The 14,547-nt window shown below is 57.7% G+C and overlaps 8 protein-coding genes across 8 annotated transcripts; 5 read left to right on the forward strand and 3 right to left on the reverse strand.

Annotated features, from left to right (window-relative positions):
• The first annotated feature begins 57 nt into the window (after positions 1–57).
• Positions 58–2,492, forward strand: SDRG_00386 (hypothetical protein). Its single transcript, XM_008605859.1, has 9 exons — positions 58–364; positions 421–838; positions 910–1,047; positions 1,094–1,204; positions 1,271–1,346; positions 1,392–1,469; positions 1,521–1,687; positions 1,739–1,836; positions 1,884–2,492. The coding sequence occupies exons 1-9, from the start codon at positions 63–65 to the stop codon at positions 2,362–2,364; spliced, it is 1,869 nt and encodes a 622-aa protein (XP_008604081.1). The 5' UTR covers positions 58–62; the 3' UTR covers positions 2,365–2,492.
• A 148-nt stretch (positions 2,493–2,640) lies between these two features.
• Positions 2,641–4,452, forward strand: SDRG_00387 (hypothetical protein; the record flags this gene model as incomplete). The annotated part of the gene is made up of 8 exons (XM_008605860.1): positions 2,641–2,689; positions 2,737–2,964; positions 3,012–3,143; positions 3,186–3,364; positions 3,412–3,572; positions 3,623–3,952; positions 4,016–4,136; positions 4,179–4,452. Exons 1-8 carry the CDS (start codon positions 2,648–2,650, stop codon positions 4,450–4,452), a joined length of 1,467 nt encoding a protein of 488 aa, XP_008604082.1. The 5' UTR covers positions 2,641–2,647.
• A 9-nt stretch (positions 4,453–4,461) lies between these two features.
• SDRG_00388 (hypothetical protein) lies at positions 4,462–6,692 on the reverse strand. Its single transcript, XM_008605861.1, has 6 exons — positions 6,529–6,692; positions 6,402–6,473; positions 5,872–6,344; positions 4,995–5,819; positions 4,726–4,947; positions 4,462–4,666 (listed from the first exon to the last, which is right to left on the reverse strand). The coding sequence occupies exons 1-6, from the start codon at positions 6,598–6,600 to the stop codon at positions 4,504–4,506; spliced, it is 1,827 nt and encodes a 608-aa protein (XP_008604083.1). The 5' UTR covers positions 6,601–6,692; the 3' UTR covers positions 4,462–4,503.
• A 90-nt stretch (positions 6,693–6,782) lies between these two features.
• SDRG_00389 (hypothetical protein) lies at positions 6,783–8,329 on the reverse strand (the record flags this gene model as incomplete). The annotated part of the gene is made up of 3 exons (XM_008605862.1): positions 6,783–6,947; positions 6,990–7,403; positions 8,100–8,329. The coding sequence occupies 2 exons, from the start codon at positions 8,327–8,329 to the stop codon at positions 7,103–7,105; spliced, it is 531 nt and encodes a 176-aa protein (XP_008604084.1). The 3' UTR covers positions 6,783–6,947; positions 6,990–7,102.
• A 300-nt stretch (positions 8,330–8,629) lies between these two features.
• Positions 8,630–10,415, forward strand: SDRG_00390 (hypothetical protein). Its single transcript, XM_008605863.1, has 5 exons — positions 8,630–8,681; positions 8,731–8,821; positions 8,882–9,397; positions 9,443–9,819; positions 9,875–10,415. Exons 2-5 carry the CDS (start codon positions 8,783–8,785, stop codon positions 10,326–10,328), a joined length of 1,386 nt encoding a protein of 461 aa, XP_008604085.1. The 5' UTR covers positions 8,630–8,681; positions 8,731–8,782; the 3' UTR covers positions 10,329–10,415.
• An 805-nt stretch (positions 10,416–11,220) lies between these two features.
• SDRG_00391 (hypothetical protein) lies at positions 11,221–11,949 on the forward strand. The gene has a single exon (XM_008605864.1). It carries the CDS (start codon positions 11,248–11,250, stop codon positions 11,887–11,889), a length of 642 nt encoding a protein of 213 aa, XP_008604086.1. The 5' UTR covers positions 11,221–11,247; the 3' UTR covers positions 11,890–11,949.
• Positions 11,950–12,263: 314 nt separating this feature from the next.
• On the reverse strand, positions 12,264–13,548 carry SDRG_00392 (hypothetical protein; the record flags this gene model as incomplete). The annotated part of the gene is made up of 5 exons (XM_008605865.1): positions 13,281–13,548; positions 13,165–13,233; positions 12,976–13,109; positions 12,677–12,931; positions 12,264–12,626 (listed from the first exon to the last, which is right to left on the reverse strand). Exons 1-5 carry the CDS (start codon positions 13,498–13,500, stop codon positions 12,264–12,266), a joined length of 1,041 nt encoding a protein of 346 aa, XP_008604087.1. The 5' UTR covers positions 13,501–13,548.
• A 124-nt stretch (positions 13,549–13,672) lies between these two features.
• Positions 13,673–14,539, forward strand: SDRG_00393 (hypothetical protein). The gene has a single exon (XM_008605866.1). It carries the CDS (start codon positions 13,737–13,739, stop codon positions 14,487–14,489), a length of 753 nt encoding a protein of 250 aa, XP_008604088.1. The 5' UTR covers positions 13,673–13,736; the 3' UTR covers positions 14,490–14,539.
• The last annotated feature ends 8 nt before the right edge of the window (positions 14,540–14,547 follow it).

Genomic DNA, 14,547 nt, shown 5'->3' on the forward strand with positions numbered 1-14,547 from the left:
TGATCAGAATCTAGCTCCTCGAAGACTTATGACCTTTCAACACTCATGGAAGAAACGGTTTTATGGGTGCGATCAATCAAGAGCGGCTGTCCGAGTCGACGTGCCGGAAGCGCCTTCGGGAGCTCGTCAAGGAGACGCAACGCGACCTTCCCGAGGCGCCGTCGGCGATAGAAGTACTCGACCTCTCCGACTGCCACCTCACCGATCACTACGCGGGTCACATTCATGCTGTCATTGAGCTCAACGCCAAGGTGCTCCAGTCGATCGACCTCTCGTTCAACGACTTTGCCAGCGGCCTCGTCGAGGCCTTTGACAATTACCCGGAGCTGCCGTCACTGACGAAACTCAATCTCTCGAGCAACGCGTACGGTTTGGTTTTTTGAGCGAATTTGTTTGCATGTTTGAGATACATGCTCGTAGCATCAACGACACGGCGGCCGACCACGTGAGCAAGCTCGTGTCGCGCTGCCCGAAGCTCACGTCCATCGATCTCTCGCTCAACCGGCTCGGGAAGGGCTGCGCGCGCGCCATTGTCCAAGCCAAGTTGCTCGTCTCGCTCGACCTCTCTTCGAGTCATTTGTCGGACGCGGGCTGCGACGTTCTCTGCCAAAGTCTTCTCGTACGCAAGTCGAGTCTCCAGGTTCTCTCGCTCGCCATGAACCAGCTCACCGACAGCAGCGCGCTCGCCGTCGCCAACGTGCTCGTCAACGACACGACCTGTGCACTTCGGACGCTCGTTCTATCCGGAAACCTTATCCAAGACCACGGCGCCAGCGCCATTGCCTTCTCGATGGACCGCAATGCCTCGATCCAAGAAATCTTCCTCGACGCCAACCAGGTAGTGTCAGGACTCCTAACTTTCAAAAGTTTGAAAAGTTAAGAGTATCGTCAAACCTCTACATCGACTAGATTGGCAACGAAGGTCTTCGGTCCTTCCTCAACATCCTTCGATCGAGCCCGACGCGAACATATGCGGCGCTGTGCCTCGATGGAAACCCCGCCGACGCCGGTCTCTTGCGCGATGTGGACCACCAGCGCCAAGCCAGCGTATGCATCGAAGAACGACGCGATTGTTTGTGCGAGTGCTAAATAGATGCTGCTGTCGCAGCTCCCAAAAGATCTCGGCGTGCGCGACCGCCTCGAGCTCAGCGGCCCCACCGTCTCGACGTACCTCGGCTCGGTCATCTTTGACCACATGTGCCAGGTACATTTCGCCATCTCCAAATCGAAGGCCACACACAAGACGCGACTAACGTTCTTGATTGTCTAGGCCTGCGTGGACATTTTGCGTAGCTACCGACACCTTGTGCACGTCGACTTGAGTAAAAATGCGATTGGCGACCACGGTGCTCAAGAGACAAACACCAACCGGCACCAACATGCAGCTGTAGGCGCGTTCGACATTGCTCTGTACGTGGCAATGAACCCTAAACTCACAACACTTCACCTTGGTTGCAACCAGATTGAAGGTACACTTAGTGGCAGTCATGTGTGTGTGCGATCGACCACTCCATGATTAGATGCGGGTGCGGTTGGCCTCGCGCAAGCCCTGCTCGTCAACAGCACACTGACGAGCCTGCACATCGAGTCCAACCGGCTCGGGGACGCTGGCGTCCGTAGCCTGTACGCTGCTTCGTTTGACAACAAACGCAGTGCGCTAACCACCATCCGCGTCGACGCCAACCTGGTATCGCTCGCGCTCTCTCCTAAATTACAATCTTTCTTGTGGCATTCTTAGCACGGTGTCGAAGGCAACCACGCCATCACAGCGATCGCCGAGGCTAAGAAACTCGCGATTTCATTGGCTCAGGAAACGCCCCTCGTGCTCGATCTTTCGTACTGTGACGTTGATATTCTATCAGTCTATCAATGTGTCACGGTAGAGGTCAATATTTGCAGCGGTTTGGCGCCAACGTGGTGCGCGATACTCTTTCGAGTCAGTGCCAAGTGCTCAACTTGTGCCGGAACGCCCTTGGCGACGACGGTGCCGCCGCTATCGCAACGCTCCTCCTTCGACACACGGCGCTCACCAAGGTCGACTTGAGCTGCAACAACATTGGCGACAAGGGCGCGTTGGCGCTGGCCGAGGTGCTCCCCAAGAACAAGACGCTAATCGCACTCAATGTACGCGCGGCGTACGGCGAGGCGGCGTCGTGGCGTGACGCGCACATCTCGGAGGCCGGCATGCTCGCGCTCAGTCGCGCACTGAGTGACAATACTGGTCTCCAGGTCGTCGACCTCCGCGACCACTGCGCCAGCAAGCACGTCGTCGCATCGTGGGTGCAGTTGCTGCAGAAGAACGCAACGCTCACCAAACTCAATGGTCTGACGCCGACGGTCTTTCTGTCACGCTACCACATTTAGCAAGTCCATCAATAGCAAAGAGTACTAGAGTACTACACATGAATCGAGTTGGCCGAGTACCGTGGTCGCACCGTATCGCCCATGATAAGCTGTAGGCAGATCAATCCAACCCTTCGGTTCGCATCGTCCGTTCTGGTTTGAAACTCTGTTGCTCGCAAAATGCAGCACCGCCAAATATCCCAATTTGAAATTTGGAACCAGGACTTTTGAACTCGAGTCGTTAGTTTCGGACCAAGCCTGAAACAAGGATATCCAAGGTCCATTTGACAAGATCACGAGCACGATGGCGGACCCGAAGCCTCGCCTGAACCCGATGGAGCTCAAGGTACGCGTCTTGCTGCAGGAGCGCGCCACGTATACGGCGTCTGATAGCGACAACGCTTGGCCAAGCGGCTCAAGGCCGAGCCGCTCGTGCCAACCCCGACGGCCGAGAAGCCGCTGCCAACCACGACGCCCGAGAAGCCGCTGCCAGCCGCGGCCGTCGCCGATTCGCCGGCGATGGACATCGAGGCGCGCATGAAGTCGATCTACGCCAAGACGCGCATCGAACCCAGCGCTCTTCGCAACACGTTGGGCGTTCAGTACCCCACGACACTCGAGGTAGTCCATCGCGCTGTGCCTTGTACGACTCTGCTCCGTCGGTGTAGACGCGCGACGAGCTTCCATGGGACTGGACGCTCAAGACGAAGCTCTCGTGTATGACGTCATTTCCATTCCCGCCACGGGTTCGCGCAGCGGGCGCTGCCCGGTCGTTTGAGCGCTTCCACAACGGAGCCAACGTACGCGCCGTCCTTCGGTTCTACCTCTCGACATCTCTGTAGAGCGACGAGAACATGCGTCCCGACGAGCGCTGGTACGCGGGGCTGCATCAATACGTCCACCCGGCGTCGGGCTTGCCCAACCAAGCCGAGGGCGGCCACGACGACGACTTTGTGAGCCAGCGACTGCGCGACTGGCAGGACGCGTTCCGGAGTCTCTACTACGCCTTTCACCACACTCCGTACGTGCATACGAGTTCTTCGAGTCGACTTCAAGTCAACGTATTAGGACGCACCGGTCGTTCTACCTCGTCACGCCGCAGTTTGTCGTCTGTTTTTATCGACAAGTGCCATCAAGAGACACAACGACCAACTCGTTCCGGGCCTCCTACGCGCTACCACCGGCGCCGTCGCCTGTCGCGAGCAGCAGTCCCCAAGGCGTCCGTCACGGTACATTTCGAAATCTGTACCGAAATTGCATGAACTGACACGATATGGAGGTATCGCCGCGGTCATTTCCCACTCGACGTCGTCGTTTCGGCGCGAATTAGTCGCCAACGGCATTGTGTTTTCGACGCCGTTCAGCCGCACCGACGGCCACGCCCAAGTGCAAGGCGATGCAGCGCTTCTCAAGGAGCTGCATGCGCTCAGCAAGGTCGATGCCGAGCTCAAACGTGCTACGTTCACGTCGCCGACGCCTTCGTCGTCACGGGCGTCGCAGTCATCGACCAATGGGAAAGCCATGCGCGGCGCCGACTCGCTCCTGCTCTTCCACGACCCGGACAACGTTCACGGCCTGTACGACTTTCTGCTCAACCAGCAACCCACCGGTACACGCCGCCCTTCCTGCATCGTCCTATCTGCTGAAAAGACGACCGACTTGATCCAACTAGGTGCACTGGACGTCCCGACCATCTATGCAGCGATGCCATTCCAGCACGCCAGCGCCGTGCCTCTCAAAGTAACGTCCCGTGGCAGCGTCAAGTCGGCCCAGTCGCCCACCGAGCGCTACAAGTACGTTACGATCTATGACTGCTATACTGATTCCAACTGCAGGATCGAGGTTGATGGCGTGCTGCTGCCCGAGACCCATCGGCGCCTCACGCTGGCGATCGCCGCCGCCGCGGGCTCGGATGGCACGGTGGACGTGCACCACGAGACCTTTCCCGCATCCTCGCGGCTCAACGTCTGTGGGTTTGATTTGGACGTTCAAAATCTGGCGATTTGGCTCGAGACGCATGGCGACGAGATCGAGCTCACCAAGCGGCATCTCCAGAGCGTCCACTACGCGCCCGATACTGGGTTCACCTGCAATGTTCAGAAATCCTAAGCTATCAAGTTGATACAAAAAGACATGAAAATAGCAACGTTGCAAGGGGGTTTAGTCGGTCTTTTGCTTGGCGTCCTGGGCAAGGAACGCCGTCTTGGCGATCGAGTAGACGGCCTTGAGTCGGTCGTACATGACGCTGCCGGTCGCAAACGTCACAATGAGCATGAACGTAATGATCGCCCAGTAGAGGTGCGAGAGCGTCACGCTCACATGCCTAACCACACCCAATTAAGGCCCTTATGTTCTAGCTCAAATCGGGCCGAGCGAACGTACTTGCAGTCGTAGATCGGAATGTCGTAGCCAACCGACTCGTAGCAGAAAAGGTCTTGGGTCACGCGGAACACAAAGAGCACGAGCGCCATCGTCGCCGGCACAATGTAAAACTCAATGTTCTTGTACGGGTCGCGCTCGTCGTTGACTTCGACGTACCGCGCGTGCTCCTTCTCAATCTCGAGCGCGAGTTGGCCGCGGAACTTCAAAATGGCCGACTGCCGCCTAAAACAGTGACCGTTAAGATTCGTTTCATTGCTACAATATTGTACCCCATCTTGGCGCCCATGTCAAAGATGGTCATGGCGCCGAGCGTACACAACCGGTGGTGCTCGGTGAGGTACATGGGCTTGACGTAGTTGCACTTGGGGCCGACGACCTTGGCCATCTCAAGCTTGTACTTGTGCAAAGCCTTCTCCTTCATGTTGACATTGTTGGCTTCCGCGGTCGCTTCAAGGAGTGTCTTGGCCTCCGGGAAGATCGTTGCCTCCTTGAAGAGCGCTGCGTACGACTTGATAAAGGTGAGCAGCTCCTGCGACGAGACGTCGACGCCGTGGATCTTCTTGGGCTGGAGCGACGACGGGCCAAAGAGGTGGTTGAGGTATGACGTCAGGAGCTGCATGAAGCGGCTGTCAATCTCGTCAATCGACCCGTCATAGTCGCGGTCCGTGACGGCCTCGCCCGGGTGCGACAGCAGAATGCACGAGATCGACTGGAAGCACGCAAAAATCTGCTCGCGCGTGTCGGCGAGGTCCTGCTGCTTGCGCGCCGCGAGGATCTCCTGCGTGTACGCCTTCATGTCGGCCTTCTTCTCGTCGAGGGTCGCCGTGCGCTTGAAGTCCTGCCAATCCCGCACGAGGAAATCGAGGTGCTGGAATGGACGCATCTGCCCGTCGTGGGCGCCTTCGCCATCGTCGTCGTCATCCGACTTGGAATCTTCGACGTCCGTCGCGTCGACCACGTCATTCGCGTCGCTGGACGCCTGCTTGGCAAGGTTCTTGTCCGAGACCGCCTTGGCAAACGACTGAATGCTGCGCAGCGACGCGGCCTTCATCTCGGCGTTGTCGTTCTGGTCGATCGAGCCCTGGAGCGCCATGCTACATCGAATATCTCATTGCCACCAGATGTACATGCACACAATAGCCGTACCGGCCATATTCGGTGAAGAGCGCCAGATGCTGGAGGTTGTCTTCCTGGACGCGCTTGTCGACGTTGTAAATCTGGTACGAACTCAGCAGCGTGCTGAGACCAAAGATGCTCGCGGTGAGCATCTGCGACGTCTCGGAATCAAACATGCCCTGCGTGTCGATGAGGAAGACGGCGATGTCTTCGCCGTCCTTGCTCTTGCGGATGAACGGCTCGCCCCACATCCAAATGCCGGTCGTGTTGCGCTTCCGGCCTGCGCGCCACGAAAAGCCCGTCTCGCCGTGCGTCTGCTCAAAGTTCGAGTTGCCCTCGAGCTGCGCGCCGTGCGCCATGGCCCACTCGCGCGTCGTGACGTCCGGCGACTCGTGCGTCGACGTGTACTTCAAGTAGCGCAAGAAGAGATCCAAGACGAACGACTTGCCCGTACGGAAGGCGCCGACGACCGAGATGATTGCAACCTTCATGTCTTTGGGAACCTACTCGCAGCGCCATGAGGCTCATCGTCGTCGTCATCATGAGGAAGGTTGCCGTACCTTGCCAAGGATGGATTCGATCGCTTCGTCGTTGAGCTCAAACTTGGTGCCCCCGTCGTCAATGCGCACGATCTACCCGGGGTCGCATGGGTCCATGGAGCGAGTGGCATGAGCATGTGCATGGTACCTGGATCGCGCCGACCTGCGGCGCCGGCTCGGCGGCCGGGCTCGTGCTGCTGGCCTCTACATGCTCGGCCATCTTGCGTCCTTGTTGTATCGAAGAATGTGCCTGTTTAGTCACTACTCCTGGGTTGGGAAAAACCTCTACAAATGAATATTAGGCCGAGAAATATGCAATCTCAAGGTTCCAGTGACGGCGACACGGAAGAGGACGACGGTCGTTCAACAGCTTTCGCCGGCCGCCATGGCCTTCGCCGCGCGCTACTTGTCTGCACCTAACTGGTTGCCATATATAGAAGCCATGGCCGGTAATCGCGGCGCTTCCTCGCGACCTGCTGCGGCGTCCGGGGCTAAAGAGACGCACGGTGCGAAGGATGGCCACGTGGGGATACTGTGGGCGTGGAGCGACGTCGTGCCATAGATAGGCTGTCAACGTCAACGATGATGATTGGCGTTCTCTTGAAGTACCTGCGATGACACCATCGACATCCAACTCGACTTCAGCTGCGCACTGGATCGACTCGGTCGCCGTCATCGTAGAATTTAACGTTATGGTAGTTTATGGAGCAACTAGAAGCCGTTTAGACACTCGAGTCGGAGAACATGATGTAGCCCGCGTGGCCGAGCGCGAGGCCGACACTCGAGAGGAAAATCGCGTCAATTTGCTTCTGCGGCAAGCGGCCGCGGAGGCCAATGCGGAGAAGCGGGATTAGCGGGCCGTACAAGAGCGGCGCGAACAAGTGGAGGTTCGGGCCGGTCGCGGGCTTGGCCTCGACGGCCGGCGGCGGCGTCCACTCTCGTCGGTTCGGGGCCATCTTCGTCGTCGCGGTGTCGAGGATTTGATTGTGTTGGATGCGAGAGAGTCCAGCCGCCGCGATCGTCCTGTCCTTTACCGGATTCCTCGCTCGTATCCGGAGAACCGGGCCAAGAAAGCGCTTCGGAGCGCTTCGTTGGCCGGCCACATCAATCGTATTTCAGAGGTGCCTCTTTTCCTCCGAAATCGAATAACTATCGAGGTATCAGAAACGATGCACCGTGTTCAAACCTAGTCATCCGCTCACGGCACAACGGATTACCTCATCACGCTCGTTACCTATACGTGCATCGGCGATAGCCACAACGAGGGTCGCGGCATGAATCTCGCTAATCGTTTTCGGTCACCCAAGTAGTCACTGCGGACAGCGAGCTACTGCCAGAGCTACTACTAGGAAATGAAAGCTTATGCGGCGTGGCCGCTTTGGTCTCTGGTGACAGAAGCCGTCGCTAGGAAAGGAAGTTGTCCCTGCGGACAGCGATATTTCCCACAAGGAACGATGCGCGCTTTGGCAGTCACGATAGCGCAAGTATGTTCGCAACTCTGGATTGGTGGTACCCTAACTCAAAGTTGGCTCTAGTGCATGGACCCGCCCAGAGAGACTAAGATGCTATAGGTTGAGACTCAACCTCTAGCATCGCGCTCGCTCTCAACTTGAGAGCACGCGCGATGGCAAGCAAGACGCGGTCGGGCAACACCAAAGGCGATATGCAAACGACTGCAAGACACCGTGACGATTGATGGGTCGTAACGAAAGCTACTACAAGACACTCGAGTCGGAAAACATGATGGATCCTGCGTGGCCGAGCGCGAAGAACACGGTCGAGAGGAAGATCACGTCAATCTTGCGTTGCGGTAGCCGACCGCGCAGCCCGAGGCGGATGAGCGGAATGATCGGACCGTACGCGAGTGGCGCAAATATGTGGTAGTTGGGGCCCGCCGGTTTCGGCTCTACATGCGGCGGTGGCGTCCACGTTCGCCGACTCGGGGCCATCGTTGACGTACTTGCAGTGTCGAGGATTCGATTGTGCCGAGGATGATCCATGATACGCCGTATCCGGACAAACGGTGCAAAAAAAGCGCTAAAAAACACTTGCAGGCGTCCGGATCTCTCGCGCGTCTAAGGTGCAGCGCCCACCGTCACCGGCGACACGAGACGTAGAGTGGGCAAGGCCATGTAGCGACGCGATCGATATGCGTCGTCGACAGAGTGACGCTGTATCGGGTACAGTCCTATACCTACACGATCGAAAACCACGTCATTGTTGTATTTTCCACGTCGATGGCCCGTGAAAAACAGCGGCCCTCACATGTGAAAATCATGGCCCTCAGTATACCAAAAAGAGGTACAAACCAACCCTTTTCTGACAGCAATACACCACGGTGATTGGTCAGTATACTGGACGGGGCATGGATCCATTGGTGCCCAAACCAAGTCTGCAGCACGATGAAGGAGTACCTGGTCTTCTGTGTGCACCGCCACTTGGTGCGTCGCCGTCGTCCGTTCTGGCGTTGTACAGGCTGCTCATGCTCGTACGGACGCTAGGACTTTCGCTTTCCGGAGCTCGATGCGCTCCTGACGATGCAGTCGCTCGACCCGAGCGCGTGCTACTCGCGCGACGCCAACCCGCTCTCGTCGCCGCTTGTGCACATCAAGCTGCCATCTGAGGCGCACGCCAAGTTCCTCTCGCAGCGTGGCATTCTCGTCAAGGGCGTGTACGAGATTTGGGGCCACGGCAAAACGTACGACGAGGTCGTCGCCTCGGTCGCAGCGTTTGAAGAGCGCACGACGTACGTCGAGGACGCGAGCTTGAGCTGGAAGATCAACGTCGATGCATTCGGGCTCAAGCTGAGCATGGAACAGCAAACGGCTCGTCGCGAGCGCTTCCGCGAGATCCTGCCGTTCCAGGGGCCCGTCGTACTCTCGAATCCGTCCAACACGTTTCTGATCCTCGAAGACATTGGCGTCGACGAGGCTGCCATGACGCCGCAGCGCATCTTCTTTCTCCGGACACTGGCCGGCGCTGAGCGCAACCGTGGCCGTGGCGGCGCGCGCGACCTCGTACGACCCCATTTCTTGACCGTTTGTCTATCAAATTTTGTATAGGTCGACATGCAGACGCTCAAGCGCCGCGCGTACATTGGTCCGACGTCGATGGACGCTGAAATGGCGCTGCTCATGTGCAACATGGCGCTGGTCATGCCTGGCGACCTCGTCATCGACCCGTTCGTTGGGACGGGCAGCGTCCTCGTGCCCTGCGCGACGTTCGGCGGCATCTGCATGGGCACCGACATTGACACGCGCGTGCTCCACGGCAAGAACAACAAGACCATTTACTCGAATTTCCACCAATACGATTTGCCCGTGCCCGAGCTTGTCCGCGCCGACAACTCGCGCTCGCCGCTGCGGTGCCCCATGTACTTTGATGCAGTCGTGTGCGACCCGCCGTACGGCATTCGCGCCGGTGCCCGCAAAAGCGGACGGTATGTATCAATCTATCAGTCTATCAAATCATGAAATCAACCGACTGTTGCATAGGCGGGAGCGGCCGGACGATGATGCTGACGCGCCGCCCGCCTTGACCAAGTCGGGCAAGCCCAAGTACGGCCCGCGTGAGATTCCCGAGGAGTGGCTCGACACGCATTTCCCCGTGACGCAACCCTATGCGGCCGAAGACGTCATGAAGGATCTGCTGACGTTTGCGGCAACAAACCTCCGTGTCGGGGGTCGTGTCGTGTACCTCCTTCCGACGACGTACGACTACACGGACGACGACTTGCCCGTGCACCCGCTCCTGCGTGTGGTCGCCAACTCGGAGGAGAAGCTCACGTCCAAGTACGCGCGGCGCCTCATTACGATGGAGAAGGTTGCGACGCCGATCGCGACGTCGGTCCAAAAGACGAAGGACTTTAGCTTTGCCAAGCTCCGCGAGCGCATCGTCGAACCGAGCGGGAGCCAGAAACGCAACGTCAAGCCCAAGACAGCCGAGTAAATGGGAGACGAGGAGGTTCATATTACCACTACATACTTTAGCGTGTTGTACACGTTATGCGAAATAACGACGGGAGCGATTGTGGAGTTATAGCTGGCCTTGGTAGGATAAGGACAACAATTGTTCCCCAATGATTGCACCTCGTGAAGCTTCCACGAGTGAGTGCTTAACTACAGTAAATATGATTGGCTAAAATGGTTGTAAAAACAACCAATGCGGGATGACTTTAACTTTACCTCGCTGCCATCGAGGTCGCGGGATCGCCAAATCGAGACGGACAAAATTTCGCTCGAACTCTGGGCATCGATAAATGGCACTTTGGAGATCCTAAAACGCTAGGTTAGGCTGGCGTGGAAGGCGTAGAGCGAGAGAAATCCAGGACAATGTGAACATATTTTGGGTGATTTGATTGGCTGAAAGTATATTATATCCAACCAATCACAGATAAAGTGGAATGCCCGCACGCTTCGCGCGGTCGCCCGATGGCCAAAGGAAGGTTTTTATCGGCACCGCTCATACTTGGTATATGGATAGAAGACTCGTATGAGAGGCGAAAAAGCTACGATAAGTCGGCGTTGACGGCGTACACCGAGAGAAATCCACCGTTGAAGTTGGTAGGTGCAACCCTAGACCTACCCTAGCCCTCCAAGGTACAGCCAGAACTTCATGTTCCTCCGCAAGCTTTTTGGCAATGGTTCTGGAGGAAGACAGACTTCAGGAGCAGTTATATTGTGGACCAAGTGAATTGTTTGTGGTGGTTTGTGGCGCAACTCTTTTTCATAAAGGGCTCAGCACACGACTTGACGTATCGTGCGCGTCAAGGTGCCAAAAACGCGAATGCTGGTCTTTCCAACCATCATTCATTGTCACTCTGCACAATATGGCGCGTAGAGAAGCACACAGTGCAAAAAACGTCAAGATGGCCTCCGACCTCTACCGCATCCGAGTCGTCCGCGTCCATCGCGGCAAGTGCATCGTCGTTTTCCGCGTCTACTGCGTCTACTACGACTGCACGGTGCCATCCGATGCCTCCTTCTTCGTGCTCCTCCTCGACGACGGCCGGTTCCTCTTTCAATCGTACGCCAACGTCGGTCCCAACAGTGGTTTTTCAAGCGCCAACGAGCCCTTTGCAATCGCCTCCGACGGTCAAGCACTGAATCGTGCATGGATGACTGCGAACGCCCACAAGTTTGTGAAGCGCGTCGAACAGACCGCGTACTCGCCGTCGACGCTCAAGACGAACCCGGCGTTCGTCTACAGCGGCTTTAAACAGGAGCGGCAGCTTGAGCAAGGCGTGTACGAAGTCGAGTATACAGATCCCAAGTGGATCGAGCACTTCAAGGTCGGTCATGTGTGGCAGACGGCCTGCTTTGACATGCTGAGCTGCATGCCCATTGACTCCTCGCGCCTCAAATCCGTGGCGACGCCCACGCCGAAAGCAACCCGCGCTGCGGCGCCGTCATCGTCCAAGACGACAAAGAAGCCCGTGAAGAAGACAAAAACGATCAAGGCAGGTGCCTCTACCAAGACCACCGTTGAAAAACGCAAGTCCAAGGTTTAGATTAAACAACGTCCATTCATATAATCTACTACATAACATTAGCAACGGTGTTGGACGAGACGTCATGGCCTTGTACTCGGAGGGCTCGGGTAGGTCTAGGGCTGCACCTACCAACTTTAACGGTGGATTTCTCTCGGTGTACATTTTCTCTTTTGTACAATATTGTACAATATTGTGTTGCATCGAAGCTCTCATTGTCAAAGGCACATCGCTGTAGACACGCCACGTAGCATGAGTTCGTCGTCAAAGCGCACTCGATGTCCCAGGATTGACACGACAACCAATGGTATTATCAGGGCCATAAACATTCCGGAAAGGTTATCGCCGAGGTATTATTGTCTTACGCACTTCTCCGATCTTTCGCTGCGCTTTTCTTAGAGCCGCGCGGCCGGCGTCGACGTGAGATCGACGATGAGCTTGCCAACGTTCTTGCGCGCATACATGTACTCGATCGCATCGGGGACCGCTTCGAGGCCGTGGAACGGCGTCGGGTCGACGCCCGGGTCCAAAAGCCCCTTCTGCACGAGGAGCCCGAGCTTTTTGGCGTGCGCGCCAAAGTGGGCCATGTGGTGGTTGAGGAAGAAGCCCCGGAGCGACGCCGACTTGGAGAGGAGCGCTGTCGAGAGCGGGCCGGCGCCTCCCGCCGCCTTGCCGTCCCACGAGCTCGAGTCTTGGTAGCCCGAGATGGCGCCAATGACAATGAGGCGGCCATGGCGCGCGAGGTTGGCGACGCACGTCTATTCCGAAGAGTATCAATCTATCGAGCAGGCAACGGCAAAAGACATACGTCGAGCATGTCACCGCCGACCGACTCGAAGACAAGGTTGACGCCGCGGGGAAACTCCTTCTTGAGGACGGCGCCAACGTCTTCCTTCGTATAGTCGATCGCACGGTCGCAGCCGAGGTTGAGAAGAAAGTCCTTCTTTTCCTGGGAGCTGCACGTGCCAATGACCGTGTTGCCCGCGAGCTTGGCGAGCTGCACAGCAAACTGGCCCGTCGCGCCGGCCGCGGCGGTCACGAGGACGACCTCGCCTTGCCGCATCTAGAGTCATTTCTCTCAGTATTATGGTCGCAAGAGCATTATACCTCGCCCGTGACGTCGAGCGCGATCGAGGCCGTGAGGCCGCACACGTTGAGCGGCAGCACGGACGGCGAGAGCAGTGGCACCTTGGCGATGAACTTGACAGGCACGACGATATACTCGGCGAACGCGCCATAGACTAATCGCCCGGCATCCTGTTATACCTCTGCGATACATGCAAGTACAACACGTACGCGAATACATGACGGCGTCGCCGACCTTGAGGTGCTTGACCTTGGGGCCGACAGCGACCACCTCGCCGACTAGATGAAGGTTGAGACATAGCAACGGAAGGAAGGAAGGGACGTACCAGCTTCAAAGCCGACGTCAAAGGGCGGCGTCACGCCCGGAAGGTACTTGCCGTTCGTAAAGTTGATGTCGGACGCGTTGATGCCGAGGTAGTGGTTCTTGACGACGACCGTGTGGGCGGCGGCGACGAGGCCCGCGACCGGCGCCGTCACGATCGTCGTCGCGGCGCGGAAGTTGGTCGAGAGCTCCGTGCACACGATCTTGCGGTACGACTGCGCCATGTATCTCCAATCTCAAAAGTAAGTCGACTAAGATTTTCGAGTCGACCTGGGCTTGTGCAATCGCACGGGATATCTCATCGTGCCAAAGTGCAACTTGGCCATCCGGTTGTGTCCGGATCGCCATCATGGCAGTTTACTATACCATACTTTTTTCAAGTAATCACATGTCGCAGCCCGTCGCCGGTTGGTGAAAGAAGATCGCTCAAGCAGCGCCAGCCACGCAGCGACCGGCCACCATGCGCATCGTGATGATCCACGCGCTTCGCCACTCGCAGGCGCCGATTGAAGCAGCGTTCGCACGGCTGTGGCCGACAGCGTCGCTGGCCAACCTCACAGACGATTCGCTGGCCGCCGACCTCGCGGCCCTCGTGCGCACCGACCCGCCTGCGACTGGCGCGCCGCCGCGCCTGTACGACCCGATCCAAGCCCGCTTTCACTTTCTAAGCTCGTATGCCACGACCGAGATGGCGGGCGACGCAATTCTGTTTACATGCTCGGCGTTTGGGAGCTACATTGACGCGGTCGCTGCCCGCGTGGCGCCAACGCCCGTGCTCAAGCCCAACGAAGCGATGCTTGACGACCTCGTCGCAATGGCCCGCGCGTCGTCGGCGACAGCGGCCGACCCGTTTGTGGTAGCGCTCGCCGCGACGTTCTACCCGACGTTGGGCTCGATGCGCGAGGAAATCGACGAGCTGCTTGGCGCCGCGCCGGACGTGCATCTGCGCATCGTGCCCGTGCACATTGAAGACGCGCTCGAGGCGCTCAACGCCGGCGACAGTAATCGCCACAACGAGCTGGCGGCAGCGACCTTGTCGGCGGTCGTGCAGGCGACGCCTGTCCACGCCGTGGCGTTGGCGCAGTTTAGCCTTGCACAGAGCGCGCCGCTCATTGCTGCATCCACGTTGCTGCCCGTGCTGACGACGCCGGACGCGGCCGTCCGTGCGCTGCAGCGGCGACTCCTGGCTCCAAGCGACGTCGGTTGCTCTTGAAACCGCTCGTAATAAAAAAGAATCCAAAACGAAACCTGTTGTATTTTTCATTTTGCCG

This window comes from Saprolegnia diclina (genome assembly GCF_000281045.1).
Source record: "Saprolegnia diclina VS20 unplaced genomic scaffold supercont1.1, whole genome shotgun sequence".
In the NCBI taxonomy this organism is placed as follows: Eukaryota; Oomycota; class Saprolegniomycetes; order Saprolegniales; family Saprolegniaceae; genus Saprolegnia; species Saprolegnia diclina.